The 21,523-nt window shown below is 41.7% G+C and overlaps 1 protein-coding gene across 7 annotated transcripts in view; it reads left to right on the top strand.

The window, feature by feature from the left end:
- KHDRBS3 (KH RNA binding domain containing, signal transduction associated 3) overlaps positions 1–21,523 on the top strand; it is a 152,342-nt gene that overhangs the window by 66,412 nt on the left and 64,407 nt on the right. For all 7 annotated transcript variants that reach the window (XM_070382732.1, XM_070382728.1, XM_070382725.1 and 4 more), the window contains exons 3-4: positions 6,302–6,418; positions 12,364–12,510. In XM_070382732.1, the coding sequence (XP_070238833.1) occupies positions 6,302–6,418; positions 12,364–12,510 (264 nt within the window). The remainder of the gene's footprint in view (positions 1–6,301; positions 6,419–12,363; positions 12,511–21,523) is intronic.

The following is a 21,523-nucleotide window of genomic DNA, read 5'->3' as shown; positions in this document are numbered from 1 at the left end:
CCATTGCAATCTGTAGGGAACACTGGGTCTGCCTTCACCCCGGCCTGCGCCTGTGGACCTGCTCGCTCGCCTCCTTCCTCTCTCACTTGTTCTTAGCTCTTCAATAAATTTTACACTCCTGTCCAACATTTTTAAAGTTTTTAAAAATTATATCCTCTCATTTCTCACATCCAACTTTAGACCTGCCTCTATGGAAATAAATTACATTGTTTATCTCTTACAGTAACTATTTTACAGTCTTTCTTAGATGTCTTTCTAAGGATTTTAAATAAACATTTAGACTTTATATGATGCTCAATTACCAGACGTTGTTGGGCAGTTAGGGCCAGTATACCAGAAATACACCTCCATCTGTGCCTATGTGGTACAGTCTAGGGTCCATTTTAATTAAACCTTGGGTAGAGATTGGTGCATTTTGGACATTAACTTGGCTGGCACTCAGGACTCGCTGTCAGTGTGTGAAATGCTGCCTGCCTGTCGGGAGCCCATGCTGTTCTTCGCTAAGGCTGAGGTACACAGGGGAGTCAGTCAGGGTCTCTGCCTTCAGATTGGCACCTCCATCCCCTCTTAAGAAAAGGAAGGTAGGAAGTAATCACTGGGCCTGGAAAAAGACTGTGAGGTTTGAGACTGTAAAAGCCTCCCTTTTTGATAAATGACTGCTTTGTGGTTTTTGTCTGTGGGAGAGCGCCCCCCAGTGGCTGCTCCCCACATTCATACCCTGTGTGTGCTGTTCCTTTGAGTCTGGCCTGACCCTGCAGCTCCCTTAACTGACAAGAAGTTTACTTCCAGGCCCACGCTTTAAGGAAGCCTGAGAGCTTCTGCTTTTCTGATCTTAGAAGACACATGCCATGCCAAGGTCCTGTCACCCCAAGGCCACCGTGGGAGGTGGGCGCTCAGGGACACAACTAAGTGACTAAGCACGTGTTTATAAATAAACCAGGGCTTCCCTGGAGGCTCGAACGGCAAAGAATCTGCCTGCAGTGCAGGGGAAACCCAGATTCTATCCCTTGGGGGGCGGCGGTCTCCTGGCGGAGGGAATGGCAGCCTACTGCAGTGTTCTTGCCTGGAGAATCCCATGGACAGCAGAGCCTGGTAGGCTATAGCCCATGGGGTCTCAAAGAGTCGGGCATGACTGAAGCGACTTACACACACATAACGTCTATTGAGAACGAAGACCAGGATTGAGAGATGGAGAAGATTTCAGAGTTGAGTAAGACGCATTTCTCTTGCAGGGAATACAGCCTGAAAGAAATGTCTCAAACTAGAGTTTGGTGAGTGGGACAAGAGAAAGCAGGAGGTGAGAGAGCGTGTGGGCTGTGGGTGTCGGGGATGCAGCCGCGGGCCTGTCAGCCGCTGACCTTGGAAAGGGCTGGCAGTGCCTGCACTTGTGTGTTGTGTTTGTTCTTTACAAGGAAAAGCTGAAACCACCCAGAGTGACTGGATTTTAAACACCAGTTTAAGCCCAGGTTCCTGCCCAGATGGATGACTCTGCCTCTTACTTTCCCGCCCCAGCCGCTCTGCTTCAGGAGGCCGGCCGCCTTCCTGTTTCAGAGAAGCTCCTTAGTGGCTGAGGGCTTGTGCATTTGCTATTCACAGCGCAGGGACTTCTCTGCTGCAGAACCTTGCCTAGGACATAGCCAAGCTGCCGGTCACAGGCCCGCCTGGGCTGACGTTGCTCCGCCCTCTGTGATACCCGTGCTGTCTGTCCTTGCCTTCTGTCCTCCTCAGTAGAGCTTAGCAGTGATGAACAGATGTCGTGTCTGCACGTCTGCTTCTCTTGTCGTCTGGCTCTTCTGTTCTCCACCCAGCACCTGGAACAAGATTGAGTATTGCCAGCGTGTAGCAGTAACAACGCTTCCTGCGGGCTTGACACTGATCTCAGGACAGGCTTTGTTGATTTTGTCAGTATTTTAAAAAACAAAGCAAAGCGAGTTTTGTTGCCCTTCTTCATGCAGATTCAGGCTTTTGTTTAGGAGGAGAGAGAGGGTCCGGGCTCTGAGGTTCCAGCAGAGGCTGCTCCCCACCCCACCCCAGCCCCAGCCAGGGCAGGTGCTCTCAGGGGTCTTCCCTCATCTTCCCTGTGCACACTTGGGGGTTAGGGGGTGATGGTATTGGATTCCTGCAGAAAAATCCTTTGAGAGGGTGTCAACTCTCCGGCATCCTGAGAAGCTGATGCTTGAGTCTTGTCTCGCCCTGCAGGTGTTTGCACGCTCTCCAGATGTGTGGTTGGAGTTTGCCTGGACACTTCAGCATTAGTTGGTATTCTCTTCTGTTTTCTTGTTGTTTTAAGGGTGAGAGTGACGTTCTTTACAGCACTACATCTGAGCTGCACTGGGTAGTTCTTGGAACATGGTAATTTTGAGAAACTGAAATGAATTCAGAGGGCTAAAGTCAGAGACAGGAGAGTGGGGAGGCTGGGGAGGCGGGCACAAGAGTGCTGGGCTGTGCACAGCAGTTCCAGGCTGTGAGGAGTTTCTTGTAAGGGTAGCCAGACCTTTTGTTTTAAACAGACATACAACAGGGTCACAGAAAGCTGTTAAGACCTCCCTGTGATTGAAGGAGATTGAAGTGGATACAGAGATGGAGTTCTGCTGTGGGCGAGGTGAGGGATGATGATGGCTCGGACTAGTGATTGAGCTGGGACTGCAGGGAAATAGGCAGGTTTCAGAGAGATCTCGGAGGTGACATTGCTACCATTAATTGATTTGCTGGACGTTGATTAAATGCCCTCTCTGCAAGGGTGTTGGAGCAGTGACTACAAAAGGCCTCTTTGCTGCCCTCATGGAATGGCTGTTAGGTTTCTGGCTCCCGCATGGATGGTAGTGCCATTTTCTGGGAAAAATAATGTGTTTGATGCTACATTGGCAGGGATTACAAGTTCAGTTTTAGTGTTGAGTTAGAGGTCAATAAAGCATCCCTTTGTTAGACTAATCAACTTTTTGGTGAGCACCCAATTAAGGGAAACCTTTTAATGGAGACAGTGACATGTTCTTGAGTCTTAGTTGTTTATGAAATGACAGCTTCACTATTAATTGTTCCCCATGAAACAGTGTCATGTCACAAATATAGTTTGGATCAATTAAAGCTAGTCCTTCCTTGATCTTTACTGAGGAAGAACATAATTATTGGATCTTATAGGTTGTGTGGTAAAACTCAGATATACTCTGTGCTGGTTTACCATCTTTATAATCATTTGAAAAGTTTATTATTTACAGTTGTAACATTTGTAATATGATAGTATATTTGTCATGTAATAATTGGCATCTGGGGAAAAATCATTGATCTTGGATGTAACACTTTCACCTTGTATTCAGATCTGTGCGCAAATGGAATCATTAATAAAAATAAAGACTAATGTGTACGAGGGTCTTACTGTCTGTCTTACTAGTACAGTCATCAAGTAGAAAATAGAACCTGGCTTCTGGAAGGACAGAATTTATTTGGGAGGATTTCTAGAAGCTCAGGGAAGGGCTGAAGTGACAGAGAGCGTGCTGAGCCCAAGGCCTGCAGATGTCCCGGTGGTCAGACCTTGACGGAGAGTGGACGAGGCCAGGAAGGTGAGGGACGAGGGACGCTGGCAGAGTGGGGAGGGGCGGGCAGAAGGGACGGTTGCCTGAATGCGTCTTACCCGAGGCTGGTCCCTGGGAGCACAGGGCCTGTAAGAGGAGTGCTGGAATCTCATGGTTTGATGTATTGTCAAGTGACTTGAGTGAGTCATGTTCCATGGACTTCCATTGCCTCAGTGTGAAATTCGGTATTTGCGCTGGATGCTTTGTAAGGTTCCCTTAAGTTTATTAATTGGGAGATATTTAACTATTACAGACGTGATGTAAATGTGGCTGTTTGAACACTCATTTTTATGCTCTCCTTGAAAACTGCAAAAATGAATATAAATGAATGAAAACGGCACAGACCTATGAAGGTAAGAATGGGCGTGTGAGGCAACTTTAGTTAAACGATGTTAGTAAAATTTGGTGGTTGCAAAATAAATGGATAAGTGGTGATGATTTAGGAGACCAGAGAAAGCAGAATCCTGAGCTTGCAGGGGAGGAGAAAGCAACCAAAAAGATGCTTATTAGTGTGGAAAACCTCATGAAGACTCGGGAATCTTAGATAGCAGTTACTGTGGAGCTACACTGACGGGGTAGAACTGACAAGAGAGGATGTGGTGGAAAGTCTCTGCGTGGAGGTTATTAGACCCCTGGATGTTCTTCCTAGCTGAGCAAACCTGGCATCCGCCCTTCTCACCCTCACAGGGGATGGGAGACTTCCTGGGAGTCTGAGCAAGAGACGCTTTGGCTCTGAGACCCAGATGGATGGGGCTCAGGGCTGCCGGGAGGTGTGCACTGAAGATGAGGAAGTATCCCTTTAAGTCGAGGTGTTTGTGCTTCATAGCGAGATTCTCCATGTTCCTCCTCCTAGGAAATTAGGGAGTTCCTATTCAGGGAAATGCCTAGCACAAAAGAAGAGAAATGCGGACATTGATGTTTGAGTAGCTTTGGGTGATAAAACCGGGCTGCTGTGTCACAGTGAATTGTTACATGCAGTTGTCAGATTGCACACATGTACAAAAGCAGAAAGTCTAGTTAGTGTTTTAGCTTCAATTTAAAAATTTTAAAAACAAAAAGCAGAGGGTGACCAGTCATGTGAGGAAAAGCCATAATGTAGCAGGAAATAAATTCTCCAAATGTAAAGGGTAAGAGGCATCAGTGAAAGACACACGTATGTTCCTAGAAGCTCCCCGGTGTGGGGGTGGGGCACCTAGTGCCATTACAGCCTCAGGAAGATAAGGACTCACACCACTTCCATAAAGTATTTTTAAAATGCCATAAAGAAGGAACCAGAGTAAGAAAATACTGGTGGTAGTTAAAACATTTGATAGCAGAAATGAAAAAAAAAACAGTGGATGTGTAGGAAATATAATTAAATCTCTCTGAAAGTAAAACAGAGAGATGAAGGAAGGAGGAGGAATAAGAGAAACTTAGACCCTAATCAGGAGGCCCAGTGTCCAAATAGGAGAATTTCCAGAAGGATAAAGCAGAGAAAATGGGGAACAAGAATAAGGTCGAGTGGGTTGAGACATTGATTTCTTCCCCCACTTTGTAGTATTATTTGATATTTTAAACTCTGTACATTTCACCTCTGTAGTTTTTAAGTAACTTACTTAAATTTTAAAAAACAAAAAGTAATTACATGTAAAGGTTAAAAATAGAGAATTTAGTTTTTGTTAAAGACCAATAAGATGGAAAGTGGGCAAGGAAAAAAGTACCATTTTGATTTTTTTTAAAGTACGTATTTCAGGAAAATTGCTTCAATTACCATAGAGACATTAGAAATGATTTTGTCTTAAAAAACAGCAACTGCACAGCAGTGGTGTAACTCCTGGAATGTGGCTGATACCAAAGCTGCAACTCCGTAAGTTTGTAATCAACAATCTTGCCAAAGAGATGTTTCTCTCTTGGTAAATAGGGTTGATTTTCTATTTGAAAGCACACAGGATTCTTAATTACCATAAGGCTTTTAAAAGTTATGTAAAATTCCTAACAATAATTAGTTCATTCAGTTGTATCTATTGTCTATTATGTGCCATGCACTATTTTAAATTATTTATTTCTGTGGACCCATTTAATCCTCAGAATCGCCCTATGAAGGGAGGTCCTGTTGCCATTTATGATTCCCATTTCACAGATGAGAGTACCAGGGCCTGGTTACCCTGAGCCAGGGTCTCTCAGCAGAAAAATGGGATAGCCAGGTTTTACAGTCCTCAGTCTGTAGTACTCCTGATTAATTCACTGCTACTCTGCTTGTTAAGGAGAGCCCTAGGCACCTAGGCTGACTGGATGGGTGGACACCCAGACCAAGCACTCAGTGCTGATTAATGAAGGGGGAAGGATACAGGCGCTCGTGGTGCCCGTTCAGAGCACCTTACAAGACACCTGGGACTGTTTCCCCCAGCCTGCTCGTGGTTGGTACTGAATGGGTGTTGAAATTGTCAGGATGGCAACTGAGGAATTCTGGGAATTAACTTCACTTACAGTTACAGGAAATACACTCACCACTGGAGTGACTTGCTAGGAAGAAGTACATGTTGTTTTAAATTATGTATTTTTTAGCCCTGTTTATGCAGTTTGTGGGAAACGTTATAGGGTGATGCTATAGCAGGAACTGAAATTATTTGTCATTAATCAGTGATGTGCAGCGTACTGCAGTACCACTGCAGTGTCTCCCGAAATTCACAAAATAAATTGCTTTCTTCAGATATGAATATTACAAATTGTTTTTTTTTTTTTATTTTTCCTAGTTCAACTTTGTGGGAAAACTTTTGGGGCCACGTGGAAATTCTCTGAAGCGTTTACAAGAAGAAACCTTGACAAAAATGTCCATCCTTGGAAAAGGCTCCATGAGAGACAAGGCGAAGGTAAAGCTTATTGTAAACAATGGCTCCTGGTTCAGTCAAGTTATATAATGTACTTTCAGATCAGCCACGGTGTGAGCTAACTAGGGTCCCAAGTAAATTATATGAAAATGCTACATATGGTAATATATTTGTGACACTATTCAGAAAGTTGGGTCACTCAGGCCAGTTTCAGAATATGTAGTATCTTAAACCAAAATCTGTGACTATTACTTTAATTTATGGAGTGAAATAGTAGACACAATACCGTCTAGAAAGTGCAGTTTTGTTGAAATTATCATGAGGAGAAAAGTTATCTAAAGTCTCAGCTTCACTATTTGCATTTTAGATTAATTTCTTTGGGTCTTTTTTCTATGCCTGTGTTTCATATTGTTGAGTTTTTAGAGTATATGCTATTGTTTGCTCTTTTTACCCTTCTTTTGTTACCCCATGCATTTTTTATCAAGTTAAAATTGATCGTAAATGTTTTGTTAATTGCTTCCTAACCGGACACATAGTTGTTCTACTTGGATGTATTCACATGACTGCCTCTTTTCTTAATAAACTAAAATTACTGAATTATTTTTATTGATCACTTTCTTAAATATAACAATTCTAAACGAAATGTTCACATTTCATAATGTGGTATCACTTATGTTGTCCTATTATTACTTTGCTGTTCTCTCATTATTAAAAGATTTATATTATTGAGAATGAAATCCGCCTTCAGTGATCACTTTCCATGAAATGTTGAACAATTATTGTGTCAGACAAAAAGCATGTTTAAACAAAATTCAGCCTCCTTACAAAAAAGTCCGTCTAAACAATAGCTTTTATAATTAAAAAAAAAGCCACCATTTGTTTATTTAAAAGCCACTGTGAGTCAGGTACTCTGTGCACCATCTTACATGTATTATTACTGCATGTTATCCTTGGAAAAATGATGACAGATACATAATATTTTTCTTATTTTATGTCAGAAAAGTGAGATTCAGAGAACCTAAATCTATTATCCAGGTTTATTAGTGGAGTTTATATTACTTTATTAAAACATGGCTACATATCACAGTCGTATGAGATACTGTTTAAAAATAGAGTCCCATGCCCCAGCCTGTTTCGGTAGAACCTCAAAATGAACTTTCAATAGGTGTTTAAGGGATTCTGATGCACGCTAGGTCAGCTGAACTGCTCACGAGCATCACTGTCGACAAAAGATGTTCCTCTGATTCCCTGACTCACCTGTTCTGGCAGGAGGAGAACATGGAACCATATATGGGTCAGTTGGTCAGAAACTGTGTGTGTCTTACTGGGAAGTATCCCATCTATGCTGATGTCTTACTTAAGTTTTCAGGAAGGCCATCTGGTAATGAAGTCCATGATATGACCAGTGAAACCCATCAACTTTGTGCTGCTTATTTGTTATTAAGGGCCTTCCTTGTTGAGAAGCAGTGTTCTGTGCCAGTGATCAGGGAGTCCACAGATGGTTTTACAGGAAGAAGGAAGCAGGGGAGGCAAGTCCTCAGCCATTGTACGTCCAAAGAGCAAGTGCCTGGCTGGGTATAATCAGAGGCATCCTAAACCGTGTCAGCTCACTAACCACGCTCGGTGGTCCTCCCAGATCTTGTGGCCATTTTAAGGGCTGGTGATTGTTCTCTGCTACTGGCATGTTAGACAGGCAGCAGTGACAGGAGCCAGGAATCCTTTTTGAGGGCAGTCCGTGTGGTGCAGTCACGTTCATGAGTAGCACTGAGGGGGCTGGGAGTGAGGTGCTTTGACATCTGTTGCAGTGGGTCCCTTGGGCTACCTGGTCACAGAGGCCATGCTCTGCATCGCGTGGGACTCCCTGTTACTACACACTTGGGCCTCTTTCCCAGACCAGGTATCACCCCTTCACAAATCTCCTTTCTGTGTCCTTGAATACATCAGTCAGTGGGTCAGTATGGGGATTCTTCACATGCTGATAGTTTACATCCCATCAAGGCACCTGGGAGCTGAGGACGTAGCGTAGTCTACTGAGCCCACTGATAGGGGACCAGCACCAGAAGCACTTTATCTCTTGATCCCATAAACCCCATTCTCATTGGTGGCCTTCAGCAGAGCAGCATTTGCTCAGAATCGAGTCTGTTCATCCTCAAACTGTATGAGTATTTCTCCTTTTCAGCGTACGCTTATTATAGTAAAAGGTCCCAGATCCTTGTTGAAAAGGCTGGGAGTAAATGTTTAGTACACACACACCAGGAGTCCTACAGCTGCTGTCCTCATGCAACCTTCTCCTCTAGATTTAGCTCAGCTCTGTTATTTTCTGCATCCCCGGGGTGGGCGGGGATCCAATCTTGGGCCAGGAGGTGATAAAGGGTAGTAGAAGGAAAGCATGAGAATTGTCATCTCCTTTTAAGCAGCTTCCTTGGCTGTTTGAGACAGGCTTTTGCCAGTGTGGAAGGCTCAGTGGGACTTAGTGTTTGTACTCAGAGTTACTCGAATCCTTCCAGATGTTGCCCATCCAGCTCTCAGGGTTTCGTGGTCCTCCAGACACTGTCCTTAGTCCCCCATAGGGATGGCTGGCAGTCTGCTGGTCATTCAGCTATACATGCCCAAACTCTGCCTGGTTGGCCTGCCTCTGTTGGCTCCAGCAGCCTGTGACCACAGCAGGGAAACTTTCTGGGATACTTCTGCTCTTTGGGCCTTGAACTGATCATGTCAAGTCCTGAGTCTGCCATTTCCGTCTTTGAACTCTTCAATGCAGTAGAAAGAGCCCATTTCACCCTACCCTGCCCACCTCGTCTCCTTCTCGCCCATCATACTGTGCCACGTGGTCCATGGCTTACACCTTCAGAAGCGTCTCCCTGACAGTAACCACAGTGATTGTTTCAGCGACAGATGTGTCCCATCTGCCAGGTAGCAGTCAGATCCTCACTGCCTAACTTCAGTTTATCCTTTTTATTGATTTTTACTTTACAGAAGTCCTCCATTAATAATGTTTATTTCTAAAGACATTTCCATTCCCTAGTATTACAATCTCATCCTTTTAGATTTTCATAGTGTTCATCATTAAAGTTCTAATGTGAACATAATTCATTTTCTTCTTGTACTTGCTGTATTGATAAAATTGTAGGATTCATTACTGACACGTATCAACTGGTTATGTAGCATAATAATCACTAAAATGCTATGGTCTCTTGAGCCTTCAGTTTGTGCCAGACATGCTGAATGTTTTGTCCACATCATCTATGTTATAGGATAATACAATAATTAATACTATCATTATGTTATAATAGTTATCATTACTATATTTATCATTTGAGTGCTTGGTTTATGCTAAGCATAATTCTAAAGACTTCTGATGTCTTTTGAATGACTCTAACACCTTTATTACTAATAACTCCTAATGACTATTATGATGGCTACTTTATTACTATAACAACCCTTTGAGCAGTAGGTACTACATTATTATTATTCATTTTAAAATCACCTCTTCAAGATAAAGATAAAATAGCCTGACCAGTTGTTGGGTTTGGGGTTTCAATGCAGAACTCAATAAAGTCTATGTTCTTCCCTAAACGGAGTATTGCCTCTCATCATTAACCCAAGAAGAAACCCAGTAATAACTGCTCACTCTGTGGAGTTGCAGGACAGCTGTGGTTATGATCAGAAAGCCTCCCAGTTCCAGCTTCAGTTTGTAATAGAAATTAAAATGTTTGCCTCTGAATCAACAATTATAATCTCATTAAAAGCATTAGCCTGGTGCCATTATTAGAAAAAGATAAGAAATGTTTACTTCAGTAGTTCATGTTTTCAAAGATGAACTACCGGGCACAGAATCCAGTTTTTAAGACCTCAACTTTGAAAGTCAGAGTGTCAGATCAAATAACGACAATATTCTGATTGGGACAAGAACTAGTCCGCCAGTGGCATAAAGAACAGTCCTTTTCACACTTGACGATTTTGAAGGAAATGCATAGGTAGCTTATATTTGCTCTCCCTTCAAATAATTTTTTTCTTTTCTTTCATTCTCTGGTCCACTTTCCATAAATGTGAAGGAAACTAGCGTTTCCCGAGTACCTGCTGCACGCAAGGCAGCGTCCTGGGCACTGTGTGCACCATCTCCTCTGCCAGCCTTTACCCAAGCGGCCTTTTTAGTCATCTCAGCGGGCCTGCACTCATGTACATCGCCAGAGTTTCTCAGTCATGTCTGACTCTGTGACCCCGTGGACTGTAGCCTGCCAGGCTCCTCTGTCTAAGGGATGTCCCAGGCAAGAAAGCAGGAGTGGGTTGCCATTCCCTTCTGCAGGGGATCTTCCCGAACCAGGGATCAAACCTGGGTCTCCTGCATTGTAGGCAGACACTTTACCGTCTGAGCACCAGGGTATTCATATACATACAGTGGTTTAGTGGTGGTGGTTTAGTTGCTAAGTCGTGTCTGACTTTTGTGACCCCATGGACTGTAGCCTGTCAGGCTCCTCTGTCCATGGGATTCTTCAGGCAAGAATACTGGAGTGGGTTGCCATTCCTTTTCCAGGGCATCTTCCTGACCCAGGAATCGAACCCAGGTCTCCTGCATTGCAGGCAAATGATTTACCAGCTGAGCTATGAGGGAAGCCCTGACACAAAGTTGATTTTGCAAATTAAGTGTTGGATTACATATGATCTGTTCAGACTCACACCCATGTTGACCAGCATGGCTAAAATTCAGGTCTGTCTGGCTCCAGGTCCCCTGCCCTTTTCATGCTCTGTATTTTGATTGCATTTCTTCATGAGAATTCAAATTAGTTAACTAACAAAAGTTGGAGCCTTAGATCCAGGTTGTGTGTGCCTCTTTGGCCTCTTGGTTAATGCCAGGACCAGCAGGTGGTGTGCCAGGAATCCCTGGGCTCTCTCTCTTACAGGGTAGGTTTTTTGGAGCGGCTTGCAGGGATTCCTGCCTTTTGGAAATCTCTCCGGTTGTAGGTTCCTACTAATCTTTCTGTGTCTGTCTGATCTTAATGTTGAGAACAAAGACTGTTAGAAGAATCTGATTCTGTAATTGTTGCTCTAATGAAGGCTTGTTGAAAAAGCTCACGAAGCAAAGTTAGTGATCTGAGTCCTTTATGATCTGAGTGCCCCACCCCCCCACCTATTTTCTTACCCTGAATTTCATTGTATCAACCAAATTTTTTTTAATGTTTCTCATAATTAAATAAAATCATAAAAAATTTTTCGTTTATTTTATTCACAGTTTTCTTCTCAGAGGAGTGTAGGGTTTGGCATGTGGAAATATTTTTTGAAATAATATATGAATGAGCAAATGAACATAAAAATGAATAATATTTACCTACTCATTCAGAAATATTCATTAAGCATCTACTATCTACCAAGCGCTTTTCTAGACAAAGAAGCATGCAGTAAAACAAGACAACCATGGGTTCTGCTCCATGGCAACCACTTTAAGTGGGAGAGATTAGAAAATGGACCAACAGTAAAGTATTTTAGATATTAGCGGTAAATGCACAGCGTAACCAGCTCAGACACAGGCCTGGTTGTGTGGCCAGTTTGAAGAACACAGAAGAGTCCTCTGCAGTGCCTGGGGCAGGGGTGGGCCAGCAAGGCCGGGGCGGGGGTATGGGGGTTGGTGAAGAGAGTCAAGAGGAGCACAGAGGAGTTCTCTGTGGTGCCTGGGCGGGGTGAGCCAGCAAGGCCTGGGAGTTGGGGCGGTGAAGAGAGTCAGCCGGCATGCGTGGCCTTGGCTAGACAGCAGGAGGACTCCTGGGCCAGAGGCAGGACTTGAGGCTTCCTCCCATGCAGCAGGAAGCCTGTGGAGTCTCCATAATGGCCCTGGGAATGCCAGAATCGTGTATATGTTTTAAATGTACTTCCTCGGGTGGTATTTGCTGCTGAGTGAATCTTTAGGACCACCATGTGTGAAATAAACTTGGTAGTTTTTATTTTCTTTTCTTACAATGACACCCTTTTAAACATGAGTTTTCTTTCTTCAGGAAGAAGAGTTGAGGAAAAGTGGAGAAGCAAAGTACTTCCATCTCAATGATGATCTCCACGTTCTCATTGAAGTTTTTGCACCCCCAGCAGAAGCCTATGCCCGGATGGGACATGCTCTGGAAGAAATCAAAAAGTTCCTCATTCCAGTTAGTACAGTGTTTCTTGATAATTAATTGGTACTTGAAAGTCCTCCCTTTGTTTAAAATCCTGGATAATTCTTATCAGTAATTGTTATTTGCATAGTGCTTGATCTGCTAAAGTGTCCCTGTGAACTACTTGGCATCATTCCTTCTTTTTCTGTGAGGCTAGGGATCTTGAAAGAGATGAGGCAATACAGCTCGGGTGACCCAGCAAGAATGGTGAAGAGCAGTCAGTGGTGTGTGTTTTGGGTTGCAGGTCCTAAGCCTTTTTGTGACACTGAAGTCACCTCACAGGTTCATTGCTATGCAGCAGGAGCTCGTTGGTGCTGGCCACGAGCTGGGCGCTGTGCTTGGAGCTGGTGCGAGATGAGTGCAGCCCCGGCCTCGAGGCTGTGTGGTTTAGGGAAGGGATGGATGCAGACGATTTTTTTGTAGCATGATTAGGGTGATGGACACGAGCAGACGAGCACAGAGAGGAAGGGTGCTGTGCAGACGTTTATGTTTTGTTAACAGTGGGTGGTCTTTTAATGCTTTTCAGACACCTTGATGTTGCTGAGAATTTTAAAGAGAATATATCCTTGTTTCCACTACAAGGTTAATGCAGGCCTTCTGTATAATTTGCATGTTCTAGATTTAAAAAACAAAAACTTGGACCTGTCTAGATTAAAAAAAAATAGAAATCGAACCTCTTCAGACAGTTTACTGTAGAGAAACTGTCGCCTCCGCCAACAGCTGTCTGGGGTCAGATTGTGCTCAGCAGATGCAGTAGATTGACTTGCATACTGCAGCCTGTGTCATGATTACATTATCTGTGAGGAAACTGTCATATTTATAGGAAAGCATGTTATAAATCATGACTGCCTTGGAAGAACCAGGGCATAAGATTGAATTAAGTACTTTAATTTGGGAACTTAATATAGTTAACTTTTTATTGGTTCCGTCAAGCCAGTTAAGATGATCCTATTATTCATTTAGTTTAAAAACAAAGTTTTTGAGTGCTTTCTATTTGATAGACACGTGTAAACCAATAAATGACATAGCCCCTGCCCTTATGGGGCTTATGTAATGGGAGAGACAGGTTAGAATCAGATACTGATATAAATGACTTTAAAATTGCAACTCTGACAAGAGGAAGGAGGGGTTTATTCCCTTCCTGGTCATTCAGTGTGGACTGGGGGGTGCCGGCTTAGCCAAGCAGGAGAGACTCTGTTTCCAGAGGCGGCAGCGGCAGACCTCCGCCCTGTCTCTTTCCACTCTTCAACCAAGGCATAGGTTCCAACTTCTTTCCCCTTGAACCTTAGCAGGCCAGAAGACTCTTTTGCCTAACGCAAAGTTACACAGAATTTCTGTTGTGTTTTCTTCTTAACATTTTATGGTATTAACTCTCTGATTTAAGTCTGTGATCCGTTCAAAGTTAATTTTTGTGTATGGCATTAGATTTAGCATCTAAATTTATCTTTTTCTGTGTAGGTATCCAGTAGTCCCAGCACCATATACTAAAAAGACAATTCTGTTGGATTCTCGGCACCAGTATTGAAAATTAACTGCATATAAATGTATGAATTTATTTCAGGATTCTCAGTTCTGTTCAGTTGATTAATATACCTGTCCTTATGCCTGGACCATGCTCTTAATTACTTCAGCCTTAGAGCAGATTTTGAAATCCAGGTTGTGTAAGTTCTGCAACTGTGTTCTTCTTTTTCAGTTGTTTTGTCTTTTCTGGCTGCTTTGCACTTTTATGTTTCTTTTACATTTAGCTTGTGGATTTCTACCAAAAAAAATTTTTTTTCTTAGGGTTTTGATACAATAGAACCTGAAGATCACTTGGGGATAATTTCCATCTTAACAGTATTACATCTTCTGTCCATGAACTTGAAATGTCTCTCTGTTTTTTAAAAGATACTTACAATTTTTTCTCAGCTGTGTTTTATTATAGTTTTCAGAATCCAAGTCTTGCATTTCTTTTGTTAAATTTGTAAGTATTATATACTTCTTGATGTCACTGTGAATGGAACTGTTTTTCTGAATTTCATTTTCAGATGGTTGCTGGTGTATAAAAATGGAGCCGATCTTATTTGACCTTGCTGGATGTGTGTGCTAGTTTCAGAGTGTGGATGCCCACACTGATTGAGAGTGTGGATGCCCACAAGGACATGTGATCTGTGAATAAAGAAGCTTTACTTCCTTTCCTATCTGATGCCTTTCATTTTTTATTAATCTTATTGTCTTCTTTATTGCACTAACTAGAACTTTTTCAATGCTTTGTTGAATAGACGTGAAGATAGAAATCTTTTTCTTGTTTTCAGTCTTTTACTAGTAAGTGTGATATTAGCTGTAGGGTCTTTTTTATTGCAACCCTTTATCATGTTGAAGTTCTATTTCTAGTTGTTAAGAGCTTTTTTGGTTTTGTTTTTGTTTTATCACAAATGGGTATTGGATTTTGCCAGATGTTTTTTTTCTGTCCATTGAGATGATCATGTGTTTTTTCTCCTTTATTCTGTTAATCCTAGTGTGTTGCATAGTTGATTTTCAGATGTCAAGCCAACCGTGCAGTCCATGGTTAAATCCTACTTGGTTTTAGGATTTAACCAACTTGATATATAGTCCTTTTTATATGTTGCTGGGTTTGGCTTATTAATAGTTTAAGGATTTTTACATCTATAATTGTGGGTGATATTGGTTTGTAGTACAGTATTTATATAGACAGTAACACACACATTTATTACTTTTGGTGCTGTTCATTTCTTTATACAGATATAATTGCCATATGATATGATGTTGCTTCTTTTCAGCCTGAAGGACTTCCTTTAGTCTTTTTTGTAACATAGGTCTGCTAGTAAAATTGTTCTTTTTTTCTCAAAATGTCTTTATTTCACCGATATCCTAAAGTTTAGTTTACAAGCATACTTTTTTTTATTGCACTTCATTTTACTATGCCTCAGAGATACTATGTTTTTTACAAATTAAAGGTTTGTGACAACCCTGGGTCAGGCAAGTCTGTTGGCATCATTTATCCAATAACATTTATTTACTTCATGTCTCTGTCACATTTTGGTAATTCTTACAGTATCTCAAACTTTTAAAAAAATTAATTTTGTGTTTGTTATGGTGATCTGTGATCAGTGATCTCTATTACTACTATTACTTCTGGGACTCACTGAAGGCTCAAATAATGATTAGCAGTTTTTAGCAATAAAATATTTTTTAATTAGGGTAGGTACATTTTTTTTTAGACACAGTGCTATTGCATGCTAATAGACTATAGTATAGTGTTAGACATAACTTTTCTAGGCATTGAGAAGCTAAAAATTTTGTATGACTTTCTTTATTGCAATATTTGCTTTATTGCAGTGGTCTGGAACCAAACCCACAATATCTCTGAATTATACCTGTATATATTTTTTGATTGGTGGTTAGGTAGTAAAAGACCATTCATCTCTTTTATAACCTCCACTATTTTTGATGGAAAGAATCATTAATTATTTTGTTCTGTACATGATCTGTTGTTTTTCTCTTGCTGCTACTCAGACTTTCTCTTTGATTTTCAACAATTTGGCTTTGGTGTACGTGTTTATCTTTCTTGTTCATTAAGCTTTTGTGGATATGTGGGTTTATGTCTTTCTTCAGACGTGGGTAGTTTTCAGCCATTGTTCCTTTAGATTTTTTTCCCACCTTACTCTTCCTCCCTTACCACCTCAACCTCTGGATTCCCATTATGTGTATGTTGGTACATTCAGTGGTGCCCCAGAGATATCTCAGACTCATTTTCCTTCGTCTGCTTTTCTCTGTTTTTCAGAGTGAACACTTTTAGTTGACTTACCTCCAAGTTCACTGATTCATTCTTGTGCCATCTCAAATCTTCTGATGAACTCCTTTAAGTAACTTTCAGTTCAGTTCAGTCGCTCAGTTGTATCTGACTCTTTGCGACCCTGTGAATCACAGCATGCCAGGCCTCCCTGTCCATCACAACTCCCAGAGTTCACTCAAACTCATGTCCATCGAGTTGATGATGCCATCCAGCCATCTCATCCTCTGTCGTCCCCTTCTCCTCCTGCCCCCAATCCCTCCCAGCATCAGAGTCTTTTCCAATGAGTCAACTCTTTGCGTGAGGTGGCCAAAGTATTGGAGTTCTAGCTTTAGCATAATTCCTTCCAAAGAACACCCAGGACTGATCTCTTTTAGAGTGGACTGGTTGGATCTCCTTGCAGTCCAAGGGACTCTCAAGAGTCTTCTTCAACACCACAGTTCAAAAGCATCAATTCTTCAGCGCTCAGCTTTCGCCACAGTCCAACTTTCACATCGATACATGACCACTGGAAAAACCATAGCCTTGACTAGACGGACCTTTGTTGGCAAAGTAATGTCTCAGCTTTTGAAAATGCTATTTAGGTTGGTCATAACTTTCCTTCCAAGAAGTAAGTGTCTTTTAATTTCATGGCTGCAGTCACTATCTGCAGTGATTTTGGAGCCCCCAAAAATAAAATCTGACCCTGTTTCCCCATCTATTTCCCATGAAGTGATGGGACCAGATGCCATGATCTTCGTTTTCTGAATGTTGAGCTTTAGGCCAACTTTTTCACTCTCCTCTTTCACTTTCATCAAGAGGCTTTTGAGTTCCTCTTCACTTTCTGCCATAAGGGTGGTGTCATCTGCATATCTGAGGTTATAGTTATTTGGGGTTTTTAAAAATCTTTTTTTGCTAGTCCAGATTTGGGTCCTCTCCTGGGAAGTTTCTTCCTGCCCTGGCCATGGGTGACATTTTCCTTTGTTTACACATCTCTTAGGTTATTGGTGAGAACACCATGTTTTAGGTAATGTTTTGCAATGAGTCTGATTCCGATTCATTTTTTTCCCAGAGGGTTGTTGCAGGTTTTTTCTTTTCTTTTCTTTAATAATTTAATTGGACTGAAACTGCAGTCTGTCTCCTTCATGGTCTAAAGTTTTGTTAATTTTTTTTTTCTCAATGTTATTCTTAAGCCTGGCCTTCTAGGAGTTTTCTCTGGGTTAGCATTGCTGAGAGATCGACCAGTGAGTTGTCAGAGGTTGTGCTCAAAACCTGTGTCTGTAGGGCTTTCACCCTCTGCTGATGGAACTGGCTGTCACTGGGGAGTACAGTCAGGTTCCTGTCCGCCCTGGCTTTTACTTTCTGCCAGGAGTCCTTGTATCCCCTTTGCGTGGACACACACTGTCAGGCAGAGAGCTATCAAAGCTCCCCATGGCTGGTAAACTTCTGGCTAATCTGCCAATCTTTCTGTTTGTTGCTCGCGCCAGCCCAAACCTGATGATTAGACTTGCTGACTGGTCTTCTCTGGTCATTCACTCCCAGTTGCTGCTGATATTGGCAGTGCTGCTGGATGTGAAGCGTTTTCGTTCGTGCTTTGCAGCTGAGTGAACCGCCTCCTTCTGGTTCTTGTGGTTTACCATCCTAGTGGAACTCACGCGTCATCTGGGCTGGGAGGAGTGATGGAAGCATCCTCAGACAAAATCACCACAGGCTCCCCCCGTTCTTACCTGAGACTTAGCAGTTTTTCACAAACAGATTTATTTTATTTTCCATTTATTGTATCCCTTCAATAAGTTTCCAGAGTCCTAAAATTGTTTTTAACTATTCAGTCAGCTTTTATTGTTGCTTTTTATGGAAGAGCTTTGATAAACTCCTCAGTTACCCTGCAAGTCCCGTGCTCGCTTGTAACCTTTGTTTTTAATGGGTTGTTTTGTACCTTTGTCCATATAAGCATATGCGGTTTTGCTTCATTCTTTTTAATGTCTGCATAATATTTTATATGCATATTTTAGAATCTATTTAATTAGTCTTCAAATAATGAACATTTATTTCTTACAGATTATTATTCAAACACCGATCCCAGGATTAACCTTGAACATAAATATTAGCATATTTTGGCAAACATATCTGAAGAGTACATTTCTGGCAAAGAACCCACTGAATTTTTAATAAATTACTTTTAATGATTTTATTGAAAAACTTTTTCTGATTCTCCAGGGTAACACATTTAAATAGATTCTAAATTTATTGGCTAGAGAAATCCCATTTACACATATTTAATTAGAATTCTAATCCATTTTCTACTCTTCACAATTGATGACAGTGTTGGTGTTAGTGTTACGATAGTTTCACTTTTCAGATGGGGAGTTAAAGTGATAATTTAGTAATGACTAGTTTAAAATGTAAAATTGTAAAAATAATTTAGTCTGTAAGGTGCCACCTATGACTTGGTTTCTCTACTGATTTAAAAACATTATTTCAAAGACCAATAAAATTGTAACTAGTGTCTTGTGTGACATCAGAAGAAACAATTACATTGTGTCTAAAGAAGTTGTCGAAAATTACATAGCTGCTCTGCAGTTGGTTAAATTCAGGCTAAACCTCAGATGTGATTGACTTAGATTCCATTTTTTTGTTTGTTTTCCCTCCTAACTACATTATGTACTTTAAAATTTACTTTCACACAGATGATGTTTAAAATAAGCTTTTAATTCAACTTTTTGTGGCACCATTGTAAATTACCTAACTTTACTTAGAGCAAAGCTTTTGCTTATTTTTTTTTTTTAATTTTTAATGTGTTTCTAATGGGGCCTCAGTTATGTTCTTTTTCCCTGAATCTGTTTTTAAGCACATAAAATTTTGTGTCCTGCTTTCTAACACTTCTCAATAGGGCCAATACTTAGCATTTACATAGCACATTTTATTTAGAATGTGCTTTACAAATAATTTATCAATCACACATTTTTAGTAAAATGGCAAGGAACATGTCAATAGGCTTATTTTAAAGAAGTTGAAATAACTATAGATTCACATGACTTCTGAGGTCATGATACCCCAGATAGGTTAGAGAACCTGTATTACAGTAAAACCTAGATTCAGGCCTTAGCCTCCCTGCTAACGGTGACGACTTGGATTTTTCTTCATTTACCTTTCTTCCTCTTACTCTGCAGGTGTTAGCTGGTTATGATGTCAGCTTCATTTTTGATTGGTGTCCATATTATTTTTCTTACTTCACAGTGCTTTCTCCTACAAGTTGTTTTTTGCACTCTACTTTTGAAAAGTAAGGAAGAGAGCATTTGTTTTTTAGTCACTCAGTCATGTCCAGCTCTTTGTGACCCCATGGACACGCCAGGGTTCCCTGTCCTTCATCATCTCCCAGAACTTGCTCAAACTCATGTCCATTGAGTTGGTGATGCCATCCAACCATCTCATCCTCTGCCGTCCCCTCCTCCTCCTGGCTTCACTCTTTCCCAGCATCAGGGTCTTTTCCAGTGAGTCAGCTCTTCGCATCAGGTGGCCAAAGTATTGGAGCTTCAGCTTCAGCATTTTATATTTTAATTTGAAATAATTCAGGATACTGTCTCATCTGAGTCTTTTATTCATACTCAGATTTGCTTTATTTCTTCTGTCATCAAATCCTTCCTTCCTTCTTCAGACTGTAGTCCTTCTCTCTTCCTCTTTGTAGCAAACAACTGGGAGAAGCTGGCTCCTTTACTGTATCTGGGACTTGTTCCCATTCATTCTTCATTCTACCTGAATGAATTCTAGCTCACTCACTGTTCACCAAAATGATTATGAAGTCAGTACTGCCTCTGTAGTTAGTGAATCCCACAGAGTCAGTGCCTGGCTTCTTATTGATGTGAATGCAACACTGACTTGCTGTGACTTTTGTAGCGTGACCACCTACCTGTCCCTCTCGGGCTCTCGCCACACCTTCCTGTCGTCTTTGTGAGGTCCTCTCCCTTCTGCATGTTGGTGTTCAGAGCAGTGTCTTCAGCCCTTCTCTCACTCTGTGATGGTTCCCACACAGCCCTGCCTGCTGCCGATGCTGTCTACAGATGGATTCTCGTGAGAGGTCCCCACAGCCACCTGCGAGCTCAGCTGTTCTTTAGGAGCACTCAGCAAAGAGAAAATGAGCCAGCTGGGAAAACCAGGCCCAGGCTTCCTGCTGTCCCTTCCCAGTGGACTTACGCAGGACTCGTTGACTCTCCCAGCAACCCCATGTGACGACACTGGACTGTTCGTTTGAACCAGGGAGGCTCCCCTGAACCTTGTGTCCAGGGTTTTCATTGCAGATCAGTTCCAAAGACGTGCAGTGCCCCTGACAGATGCTCAGAGGCCAGCACCAGAATCCCCCTTTCTGAGCCACAACAGACATTCCCCATTGGTCATGTTCCTGAGACAGATTTATCTGCCAAGTTGGTACAGCCTGACCTCAGGCCTCAGGCACATGGAAGCAGTCTTAATAGGCAGAACCCACGACAGATTCAGAGGTTCTCTGCCAAGAGCCTACCATGGGCCAGACTTGATGACACACCCTACTCTGTAATGTGTGGGGCCTGTGTAACTCTTCCTTGCCCACTTCTGTATCCCTCTCTTTGACTTCTAAGTTTTCATTTCCTCTATCTGATTGCTATAGAATATCTCAATTTTTATATACTATAGACCATTGCAGACTCAACCTGCACAAAAGATCTAATATATTACCATATCTAATAAAATTAAGCATTATAAATAACTCCATATCTAAACCTCTTCCCACCCTTCCTGCCATGTCCCTCCCTACTCCAGGTCATCTTTACCATATCCTGGGATTACTTAACTACTTCCACCTAATGTTTCTGCCTCCAGTGGGTTCCTCCACCCCTTTTATTATCTTTTTTGAGATATAAATCACAGCATAAAATCTACTCATATAAAATATATGATTCAGTGGTTTTTAGTATATTCCATAGTGCTACAAGCATCAACATAATCTAAATTAGAACATTTGTAGTTTTTGTGGCAAAAATACAGGGCCCACTTGATTTTTTTGATGTAGATATTCAGTTGTTGCGGCACCATTTGTTGGAGACTATTGGAGAATCAATTGACTGTACTTGATATCTTTGCTCTCAGTTTTATTTCATTGATCTTTCTGTATTATTTAAGTCAGTATCATACTGTTTCGATTACTATAGCTTTACTGGAGTTTTTGAAATCAGAGCATACAGTCCTCCAACTTTGTTCTTCCTT

Source organism: Bos mutus, chromosome 14, assembly GCF_027580195.1.
Source record: "Bos mutus isolate GX-2022 chromosome 14, NWIPB_WYAK_1.1, whole genome shotgun sequence".
NCBI classification, from domain to species: Eukaryota; Metazoa; Chordata; class Mammalia; order Artiodactyla; family Bovidae; genus Bos; species Bos mutus.
Note: the sequence above shows the minus strand (reverse complement) of the source record. Positions and strands in the feature narration are given on the sequence as shown.